Source organism: Miniopterus schreibersii (genome assembly GCF_964146895.1).
Source record: "Miniopterus schreibersii genome assembly, chromosome: 3".
Lineage (NCBI taxonomy): Eukaryota > Metazoa > Chordata > Mammalia > Chiroptera > Miniopteridae > Miniopterus > Miniopterus schreibersii.
The window spans coordinates 77,772,067-77,782,923 of NC_138103.1; the positions used below are offsets into that span (position 1 = coordinate 77,772,067).

General features: G+C 63.0%; 1 protein-coding gene across 1 annotated transcript; it reads right to left on the reverse strand.

Annotated features, from left to right (window-relative positions):
• Positions 1-305: 305 nt before the first annotated feature.
• Positions 306-9,515, reverse strand: IRX4 (iroquois homeobox 4). Its single transcript, XM_081132346.1, has 6 exons — positions 9,287-9,515; positions 5,047-5,190; positions 4,272-4,523; positions 3,336-3,454; positions 2,173-2,501; positions 306-1,686 (listed from the first exon to the last, which is right to left on the reverse strand). Exons 1-6 carry the CDS (start codon positions 9,506-9,508, stop codon positions 869-871), a joined length of 1,884 nt encoding a protein of 627 aa, XP_080988472.1. The 5' UTR covers positions 9,509-9,515; the 3' UTR covers positions 306-868.
• Positions 9,516-10,857: the final 1,342 nt, after the last annotated feature.

Consider the following 10,857-nt stretch of genomic DNA (forward strand, 5'->3'; position numbering starts at 1 on the left):
AAAGTTATTCAAATTAACCGAGCCAAAGAAACTCCCGAGAACTCAAAATTCTGGAGCCTGTTAACGGTGGAGAGTTTAAAAGTTTTGGGTCTCTATCCACTTCTGTCGGGGAGTTCAACAGAATCTTGACACTTTTTTTTTTTTTTTAAATAGCCTTGCCAGACCCTGTCTTATGTTCTGCAAGCAGCTTCCTGGGGTCCCTGGTCAGTACCCTCCCCCACTCCTCCCCGCGGCGATCAGCACTTTTCCTCCAACAAATTCTCAAATCCCTACCTTGGCCGAGTGCGCATTTTGCAATGCAAACATCATCAGTCGGTTTTATTGGTTTCGTTATATCAGCCTCTGAAGCAGGCAATTACTGGTGTGAACATACATTTAAAAAACATAATTTTATCGAGTTAAGAGTGTGCAATAGTGTAAATTCGGGGAAGTGTTTTGGGTGAGAATTATGTGCTGAGGGTGAAATCGGAAGGTCCACAGGCCGAGGGGTCCTCGGAAAGAGCACGGGCATGCCTCACGCCCAGAAGGCAGCGGCACAGACCAAGCCTCGGAACCGAAAACGTCTTCTCCATGTAAACTTTTGGAAGTAAACTTAAGGGCGGCTGCCTTCTGCTCTGGGCGCAGCCCGGTCCCATCGACCCCCGAGTTTGGGAATGGTCAGGGTGGTCGGTGGACCTCGCGCGACAGATCTAGGGGTTTGTCCGTGGTTCCTGGAGACTGAGTTCAGCTCCTCCCTCGGGGTGGGCGGGCTGCCTGAGCTTCGCTGCGCTCTCTCCTAGCTTTGGAAACTTGTTAGAAAAAGAGTCTTCGACATGCGAGCCTGCCGCCTGAGCACCGGCGTCCTCCTGGGCCCTGCGGTCCCTCGGGGTTAAGCGCAGAAGGGCTTCCCACCGGCTTTGGGCAGGGCCAGCAGCTCCTTCGCGGCCCCGGCGGCTGGGGCCTCGGGCGCCCCGGAGGGTGGGAAGGTGCGCGCCAGGGGTGACGTCAGCACGTTGGCGCCTGCCCCCAGCGAGCGGCCCAGGGGCCCCGGGTCCAGCAGGGCACCCTTGGCAGTGGCCCAGGCCTGGTTCAAAGTGCTGTGCCTGAGAATGGGGTCGTGGAAGACTCCGTCCACCCAGTTTCTGAGACTGGTTACCGGGGAGTCCTGGTGCCTGTCCAGGGCACCAGCGGGGGCCGGGGCCGCCGGCGAGGACAAGGAGGGTGCCAAGGAGACGGCCGCAGGGCCTTGGCGCTTGAGCATGCACGAGGGAAACTCAGTCTGGCTCAGGCTGGTGGCCGCGGCCGCGGTAGCCGTGTGCGCCAGGGACCAGATGCGCGGTTTGACCTCGAGGCCCCCCGTCGCCCCAGCCGGCACGAAGCCCAGCTTGGCCTCGCAGGCCTGCGGGCCGCCCGCGGCACCGGGTGGCTGTTCCGGCCCCGCCACCACGCTCCGGAGGCAGCTCCGGGCCCTCTCCAGGTCCTGGTCCTGGGCAGACCCGCCATCGGCGGCCAGGGGCATCCGGTGGGCGCCGGAGGCCTCTTTTCCAGGGGCACTGGGGCCGTCGGGAGCGGCGGGGACGCGTTCCAGGCCACTGTCCAGGGGCTGGAAGGGAGGTTTCAGCTCGCACTCCTGGGGCTCCGTCTCCAGCGGGTCGAAGTCCTCCAAGTCGCTGAGCTCAAGATCCTTCTCGTCTTTGCCGATGGGCTCTGTCCAGGGCAGAAAGAGTAGCCAGTGGAGGGAGACGATGGTGGGTTAACTATCCCCCCATCTCCTCCTTCCTAACTCTGTATCTATGGTTATGGTTAAAGCCCCACCTACCTCTAGGCCCTGGAGACAGGAAAAGCAAGGAGGCCTTACTTCCTACCTCTCATCTCCAGAGGCGCCCGGATCCCAAACTGACAACACCCGTGAGTGTATTTTAGCACGAACTCAATGGTGGAGGGGTGTCTAGTGTTTTAAACATGATGTCGGATTTCTTCAAACATGCTCCTGGCTCACGCGCGCACACACACGCACGCACACTCACGCACGCACACACATACACTTGGGCCCTGCTCGGGTTAGTTCATTCATTCATTTGAACCCAGGCCCCCCCAAGGGTTCAATGCCTTCAGCTGTCCTAGAACCCACAGAGAAGGCCCAGGGAGCCCTGGCCTTGAGCCCCAGCCCCAGCATCACCAACGTCGACCCACCTTCATTCTTGGTGCTCTTGAGGAGCTCCTCCCGGGAGTCCTCTTCTCCCCCCTCTTCCTCCTCGCCCTCCCCATAGGGTCGCTTCTCATCAGCGCACTTGTTCCTGGGTGGCCACGTCATCTTGTTCTCCTTCTTGAGGCGCCGGCGCGCGTTGGCGAACCAGGTGGAGACCTGCGTGAGGGTCATCTTGGTGATGATGGCCAGCATGATCTTCTCGCCCTTGGTGGGGTAGGGGTTCTTGCGGTGCTCCTGCAGCCAGGCCTTGAGCGTGCTGGTGGTCTCGCGCGTGGCGTTCTTGCGCCGCGTGCCGCTGTCCATGGTGCCGTACCTGGGGACGGGCGGGGCAACGGGGCATCAGGAGGCTTTCGGTCCCCGTTGTGTGTGTGGTGTGTGTGTGGGGGGGGAGGGGGGGCGTTTATGGTGGTAAGATCTGGGTTGCACCCAGGTCCTGACCTGCGTCGCTGTTCCTGGGGGCTGCTTTTGGCTCAAGGGCAAAGAGAATGTTTATATTTGATTAAACTTACAAGGAGCCTGGGCTCCTTCTTGAGCCAGAGAGGTCAGGGGTGGGCACAAGCACAAGGCCTAGCCAGGTGTCCGTCGTTCTACATAGACTTACATGTGTTCGACCAGACTATGTAACGCCCATGGGCAGAAATGGTCCTCAGTGCCGGCGGAGGTGAGAATGAGCCCAGAAGGCCTGCCATGACATTTCTGCAGTTAAATATGTAATTGTTGCCCCTCGAACATGAGACATGCTGTCTGCCAGTGGGCAAGGACTTGCGCCCTCAGGTTCCCACCCTAGGGGCGGTGGGCTGGGCTCAGACACACCAAAGGGGCTGCGCTTCTTGGGGTGGAGGGAGGCATCAGATGCCTGGACAGCAAGACGAGGCTCCCCCAAACCACAGCACAGCGAGGACTTTGGAAGTCTAGACAGCTGGGGGCGTGGGGTGGTGGGTGGGAGACTGGAGACTCTTTTAACCTGGCCCCAGGGGCTCGCCAGGTGGCGGGCTGGGACCGAGGCCTGGTCAGCTCAGCACGATCCAAGAAAGGAATGCCGCTAGTCCTGCCCCCTTTCAGAGGGGCCTGCGGACGCTCGGGGTGGGGGTGGGGTGCCATCAGAGCGCAAGGGCTCGGGGGGCAGTGAGGAGGGCGGGTCCCTCACCTGTCGTAAGCGTACTGGCCCAGCGCGGGCTCGTAGGGGTAGTAGGCGGCGGCGGCGGCGGCGGCGGGCGCGAGGCCCGCATGCGCGGATCCCGGCGCGTCCTTGGAGTCGAAGCTGTTCTGTTGGAGCCCAGCAGCCCAGAGTCAGCTTCTGGGACGCCACCCACTTCGAGCTCCTCCCCTAGCCCCCAGCCTCCCGCAAGCTTCGCTCCCTTCCCCACACTGTCCCTAGTGCCTGGGCAGCGAAGGAGCCCAGGGACTTGGAATGAGGAGACTGCGGGGGGTGTTGGGGGAATAGGGAATAGGTGAGGAATTAGAAACGGGAGGGTGAGACTGAAGGGGGAAAGGGGGGGCTGGGGACAGCAGAAAAGAGGGGGTGAGAGAGGGTCAGGAAATAAAGAGGGGGGAGAGGAGAGAAATGGAGAGGAGCCAAGGGGACTGGGAGAGGGCCAGGGAAGGAGGGGGAAGGGAATGGTGAGTGTGCGCGTGTTGGGGGGGCGGCGGGCGGGGGGCGGGGGGGGAGGCTTGGAGGAGAGGAGAGCGGTAGAGGGGGGCCAGGAGGAGTGACGGGGAGAGCCGAGCTGAGGAGCGGAAGGAACGCAGCGGAAGAGAGGAGGGCAGAGCCCGCTCCCACAGAACCAGAAATCTGATGAGAACTTAATGCTGATCGGAGAACAATCGATATATTAAATACAGCTGCCCACCTGCCCTGTCTCCCCAACCGGCGGGTGGACTGGGGGCGGAGCTGGTGAAGTCCCCAGGGACCAGGCTCGGAGCAGCCAAGTGAGGGAAGCTTCTCCCACCCCCTGCAGTCCGGGATCCAGGGGCCACGCGCCCCTTCTTCCAGAGTTGGGGAAAGCGAAGCTGGCAAATCGGATGGGGGGGTAGGGGCGTGGCGCGGCGGGGAAGGCCGGAGAGGCGCGCTCTGCACCCTTACCAGGGAGTAGAAGGCGGAGGCCTCGGAGCCGTAGGTCACGTAGTTGCCGTAGCCCTGCGAACCGCCATAGGGGCCCCCATAGACGCCCAGCGCCGCGGCCGAGTTGAGCTCGTGGCGCGCGGTGGCCAGCAGCCGGCTCTCATAGACCGGACAGTAAACCGGCGCCTGCGCCGAGGCAGCGGGCCCGGAGTCGGCCAGCGTGCGGCCACCGGATTCGCAGCACGTGCTCAGGGAGTTGGTGGTCATCAGGAACTGGGGGAGAGAGGGGCTGCGAGGAAGGGTGGGCCACCGGGCGCCAGGCTGGGGCTCTAGGCCTCCATCTGCCCCGCCCCGCCCAGGAGGTCGTGCCCCACGTCCTCTGGGTCTACAGCCGTCCGCGCCAGACAGGGCACTCCTTCCGGCCGGGAGGCTGCGCACCCCAGTCCCCCTCCAGCCACGTGGGTGGCAGCCAATCCTGCCCCGCGGCGTTCCTACTCTCCCTGAGGGGTTTTCAAGGCCGCGCACGCCCCTCACGTGCCAGTTCCCTACTGGGCGCCTCGGGTGCCCTGAGGTGCAGCCTCAGAACCCGGGGGGGGGCGGGGGGGGGTGTGAAGGTCAAAGTAAGCGGGAACTGGGGGCCCCGCCCTTTGGCATTTCTCGGTACCCCTCTCCCCCCCGCGCCCCCCCGGAGCTGGGCACTCGGGGCACGTGGCGCAGGCCCTGCTCACTGGGAAGCGACCTCGGATCGCCCGACTGCCCGCCAGCCAGTGTTTCCAGCCTCGCGGGGCCTCCTTACCTGGGGCGCCGAGGAGTAGGGGTATCCAAACTGCGGGTAGGACATTGCGAGCGCGGCCCGGGGCGGGCAGGCAGGCCGGCGGGGTCCTGCGCTCGGGGGCCGGCGTGGGGCGGCCACTGCTCCGGGGCCGCCGGCTCCTAGGCGCTGAGGGGAGCGAAGCAGTAGAGCCGGTTAATTCATCCACACGCTCAGCAAACTTTTCTAACCCGGTCGGACGGGGAGCCGCGCCGGCAGCCGCGGTCCTTTCAGCTTCGCAATCCAGAACCTCGAGGGGGCTTTGGGACCGACCGGCCTCGCAGCGGCGACACAAATACATATTTTGCAAAAAAGGAAAAAAAAAAAACCACCAAAAAAAAAAAAAAAAAACCAGTCTCGCGAACCCGTCAAGTCAGATGTGCGCGGCTTTAAGCGGCAGAGGCTCTGACGTCAGCCCACGCCCCTGCCGGGCCGGCCGCGGGCGCGGGTCACTCGGCCGCAGCTCGGCCGGGCGGGGCGCGCGCGGGGCCAAGGAGCTTTAACAAATGGATTTCATCCGAGAAGTCAAGATCGCCTCCAAGAACAGCGTTTCTCCTTAGTCACCGAGGACGGGAGGCACTTTTAATTAGAAATTAATTAATGAGCAGCTGCTCCTCCCCGCGCCACTGTAATCATTAGTCTCAATTACAAATGAGACGTATGAGGGACACACGAGTGAGTCTTCACGAAGATGTAATCAACAGTTAAAATTAGCCCCGCGCGGGCACAGGGGCCCGCGGGGCTCGGCTCTCGGCGCCCCTCCAGGTGGGCGGAGGGCGGCTCCGCGGGCCGGGCGCGCGGCGGCCCCACGGCTCTTAACCGCGAGTCCGCAACGCCTCCCCCCAGTTCGAACCCCGCTCCGGGATGGAGTTCCAGAACCAGATGCTGCTTCAAGAGTGTCCGCATCTGGAGGTCAAAATGCCCTCAGGTGTGTGCGTCCTGGGGCCTTTCTCAAAGCTCGCCACTCCAGGGCTGGGTGGCCCAAGGGCTGCGGAGCTCGCCACTCCGGGTCGCTGTGCCCCGGGGAACGCCTCCGCCCCCAGCCCCCTCCTCCTGAGAGTTCTCGCTCTGGGCACGGCCCCCCTTTTCCTCCCCCCACTCCTCCCGCGGGCCCCCCGGCCGCACTCCCTTAGCTCCTTGGGGCTAAACCAGGGACGACCCAAAGTCCTGCGCGCTCCGAAGAGAAGGCTTAGAGACTGCTTTGGGGCCCCTCCAGCTGCCCTCGCTCCAACTGGCGACCTTCGGGTGTAGCACGAGGGAGGGGGCGCTGGGGGTCAGGCAGAGGCGCCCTTCTCAGCGCGTTTTGATCAGCTCCACGCCAGAGGCGCCACTCATAGGTCTAGGGAGGAGGCCGAGCGCCCACCCCAGGACTTCTACAGCCAGTCCCGGCCCGGGACCTCGCCCGAGTCCAAAGCGGAGGCCAGCGAGCAGGCGGCAGGGGGGCGTCCGGGCCCCCCAGAGCTCGCCCCCCGCCCCGCGTGCCGCCGCCCGCCGCAGCCAGGGCTCGCCCTCGGAGCTCTCGCCGCGCTCGGCCTCCCGCGCTCGGCCGGAGGGAGCCGCGCGCCGCGGCGCTGTGCAGACTTGCTGGGAGAGATTCCTGGGTTCAGACCTGTGAATTGCCCCAGGGTCACCCTCTAATTAATGATGACGTTCTCACTCTCTCCCCAGCTGCAAGCCTGGCTCCCAGAAACGAAATCTGCCGGCTCTGACAGCTCGGTTGAAGGTGATGGATGACTATCTGGAGACCACAGTACGCATCATATAATATCTGCTGCGTAATTGCTTTAATTTACAGATGAAAATACGAGTTCTCCGATCGCGTTGGACCGCAGCCGGCCAAGTCCGAGCTGCTCGCAAAGGAAAACATCGGAAATAATGAATAGCTGCTCCATGCAAATTATTCAGACAGTTTAGCGTCTGTAGCCGGAAGAGATGTATAAAGACCACGAGTCAAATGACATTAATAATTGTTTTTTGAATTCTGTATTGATTTCGTGGCAGCCGTGTTTATTTCTTCCTCACCTGAATTGCTAATATCACCTTCCTGTAAATAATAAGAAACTAGCCACCGGGGCTTCTTGGCAGAAATGAATCTCTCAGCCTCTCCGTCTTCCTCCGCCCTGCCCCCATCCCCCCCCCCCCCAACTCCTTCCAGCTTCCCGGCTTCTGCTCAGGCTTTTGCTGAGCGTTCCCCTACTTTCCATTATTTATTGTTTACAAACAACTCGCTCCCTCCTGGTAATGAGGCCCGGCGGAGGGAGGGGCGCTAGGCAAGGGCGTCTGAGGGCTCGGGGAGCAGGAATCCAGATGCAAGGTGGCATTTAGCATCCTTTCCTCGCCCCCTCCCCGTGGCCCCGGCCTGGCGACTGTGAGCGCTTAGCGGGCTGGGGAGGAAGACACCAGGTCATCCCAGCCGCCAGCGCCTGGGGACTCCGGCAGCGCCGCGTCTCCAGACCTGACAGCCACAGAGCCTTCCCCCAGACTCGGCCACAGCTCGCTGGAAACAGCGCCCTGAACGTGCCACCATTCTTCCTAGGAGCCACTTGCTCTCGCTGAAAGCCGGGCAGGCACAAACACTCCGTGGGGGGCCCAGGGGGAGGGCTTTCAGGGGCCTCCTTTGATTCTCAGGCGCTGTTGTTTTCCTTTCCAGGACCAGAGCGTGAACAGGCGCTCCTGCCCCACCGGCCTCTCCCGGAGAGCGCCCAGCTCCCCGATCCTGAAACCCAGCTCACGGGCTCCACTTTCCCAGGCGTCTGAACACTGATCCTGCGCTTCCTGCTCCTCCCAGGCCCGGCACCCCGGTTTGGGGAAGCTTGGGGCTGCTGGTGGCTCACCCAGGCCCCGTAAACCAATTCTGTAGGCAGGGTCAGCGCGCACCCGACATCCTGCTGACAGCCTGCCCAAAATGGGGTGCTTCCTGGGCCGTCTTTGTCCCACAGATAATACCTATTCAGGTGTTACCAAGTGCCCTTCACTAAAAGGCCAAGCCTTGAGACGAGGCACCCGGTTTTTCCTCCAAGAGCAGATAGAGCAGGAGCGTCAGCACATCAGGTAACATCAGCTAAACGCACCTGCATAGACACGGAGTGCGAGCCCATGCCCCTGGAGGGGTCCCTGGTTCTAAATACACCCCTGAGCAGAACCCGCTGGAAACCCGGGTCAGGGCAGCAGCTGGGCTTTCATGAGGTGCCCCCACTGGCTTTCTGGGTTCCAAAGGAGCCATGGATGAGGGGACCTGAGGATGGTTAGTCCCGAATGTTAAAGGCCTGCTGGTCGCTCTTGCCCTGGGTTGTTGCCTGCTGTTAGATCCTTGGAGGGCCCCTGGGGAGACAGGCCCCTCCCTGACCTTCTCCCGCTCCCGGTGGGACTTTCGCCCCTGCCGCGTGCCGAGCCCAGGCACTCTCGGTTCCCGCAAGGCCACCCGGTCCCTCCCGCACCCAGAGCAGCGGTGGACTAGGGGTGGCGGAGGGCGCTAGTTCGGCGAAGTTGACCCTAGGAGAGGGCGGAGGCGGGAGCACGCCGCAGTAGGCAAGGGCCTTCTTTTCTGAGGCGCAGGGCCGAGGCTTGGGGCGCCTGTGCCCGCCCACTGCTCTCGGGCACCCAGGCGGGGTGAGGGGCTAGGAGGCGTTCTGGATGTCGAAGGCGCCACACGAGCGAACCCTGGGGTTGGCAGGCCATTTCTTCCCAGCCAGTCCTCTGGGGTCTCCCGCAAAGCCAGTGGGGCGAGCCGCAGGCGCACGCGTCGAATCCTCCCCGAACGCCCCCTGTTCCAGCCCGCTCCCTCCGGCTCTCCTGCCGCGCCCCCGCCGGGCGCCGCCCGAGCCGGGAAGGCGCGCAGTCCGGGTGTCCGGGCGCAGGCCCCGCTGGCCCGCGCTGGCCACTGCGCCCCGCGCCGTCCCCCAGCACCCCGTTTTTGCAACTTGCAGCGAACGCGGCGGCCTCCAAAGACCCCACCGGCAGGCAGCAAACTTTGTGCCCTGTGGCGCAGGAGCGATCCTGGCAAAGTTTGTGCGGCCGAGCCCACTCCCTACCTGCGCTGGGGAAGCGCCCGCCCGCGCCGCTCAGGCGTTGGGCCCGCCGGGAGCAGCGCGCAGCCCGGGACGCACCGGGGAGTTCGCCACCGTCGCCCGCGCCCCTCGGCGGCCGAGCGGAGCCTCCGCCTCCCCGTTAGGGGGGAGGGGTCTCGGAGCCCCGGGGCGGGGGCGGGCGCGGGGACCTCGCCTACCTGCGGTGGCGCCTGGCCACTACCGGCGGCCCGTGAGGGCTCTGCGCGGTCGTTCGGCGCGCGCGCTCCGGCGGGGAGCAGGCGACAACTAATGGAGACATTTCCAGGCGGAGCACCTGGCGAGCAGAGCGCGCCAGCGTCCCCAGGCGCCGCGGTCGTCAGCCGAGCCCGCACCGGTGTGACGTGGGCGAGCGAGCGAGCTGCTCCCACCCGGCCGCCCATTAACGCTTTCCCCCGCGGGCGCCGCGCACTCGCCAACTTTCCCCTCCGCCAGGCTTGCTTTCTGGGTATTTGGGGCGTAGGAGCTGGGATGAGGGGCGCTCTGGGGGGTGGGGCGGCAGGGACACCCGGCTCAGAGAGGACACGGAGCTTAACAGCACAGCAGGAAGGCGTGCCGCCTTGATTTGGCCAAAGGCTCTGCCAGCTGTATCGCTCCGGGGGGCCTGGGGCTCCTGCGGGACTCTTAGGAGGCCCTTCCTGGTGCCCTGGTTGTCATGCTTGCGGCTGCCTGACAGGGGAGCCTCGCCCCTAGACGGCCTGGCTCCTTCTTGGCCCCAGTTCCCCATAGTCCCCCCTTGACTGTGGTGGTATCTCACCCTGGAGGTCAGGTTGAGGGCTCAGGTGGCCTGCTTCTCCTCTGAACAGGCCAATAGGCTGGTTCTCAGACCCTTCCCTTTCTTCCCTGCCTCCCTCAGGCCCAATCAGCCTCACTGCGTTATGGGAGCCCAGCTTCTCTTAGTGGTGTCCACACTGGTCTCCACCCTCTGGGCTCTTGGGGCAGCAGGCCGGCAGTTCTGGAAAGCCTTGGTGTGGGTGTTCCTAAGGTAACAGAAGCCCAAGACTGGGAGGTCTGACATGGGAACTTTTTAGGACTGTCCAGAGCCCTGTTGCACCTCTGGCTGTCCTGGGAACACACTTCTGAATGGAGACAGCCTATGGCAGTGCCCAAGAGGGAAGGCAGTGTCCTGGGTCCCAGGTTCATGCCTCCCTGACCCTCACTCAGCCAGCCCAGAACCCCTTGCCCTGATCACCCTTCCTTTCCCTCCCTTCCATCATTTTCACTTCAAAGAACCACAAACTTTCTCCTTATGATTTGTGATGGTGCAATGACATTTGAGGTTTGTTGTCATGGATAATGTCTGAAAAAACTTATTTGCTGTTTCTTAACCCCCTTTTTTCCTCAAAGCTATCTTCAGTCACTGGAAAGGCAATTCACGTCTGCTTACTTCACCAAAAGCAGGCTAGGATGGTGTTTGCCTCCAGGCCTCGACCATTCCTCCAGTTCTCCATGGAGCAAGGCCAGGAAAGAAGAGAGCCAACGGCCCGGCTTGCTGCCTTGTGAAGAGCCCAGAGCTTCTGGTGGCTTCTCTGGGAAGGACAGCTTTGGTCTCTGGAAACACAAAGGTGGGCTTCGTCTGGGCTATAGACCTACAGGCATTCACCCAGAGGTGCGTGCCAGCGTAGCCCATGGGTCAACTCCCTGGGCTGACGGAAGATTCTGGGAGGGGGTGTCTTCGGTGGGCAGGGGACTTACTTTATTCTGCCTGGAAGGAAGTTGAGGAAAGACCTCT

Coding starts and splice junctions, on each gene's coding strand:
- IRX4 (XM_081132346.1), bottom strand. CDS start 9,508: ATGGGCGGCCGGGTGGGAGCAGCTCGCTCGCTCGCCCACGTCACACCG. Junction 5,191..9,286: donor GTGGCCAGGCGCCACCGCAG/GTAGGCGAGGTC, acceptor CGCTCCCCTCAG/CGCCTAGGAGCCGGCGGCCC. Junction 2,502..3,335: donor GGCCAGTACGCTTACGACAG/GTGAGGGACCCG, acceptor GCCCGTCCCCAG/GTACGGCACCATGGACAGCG.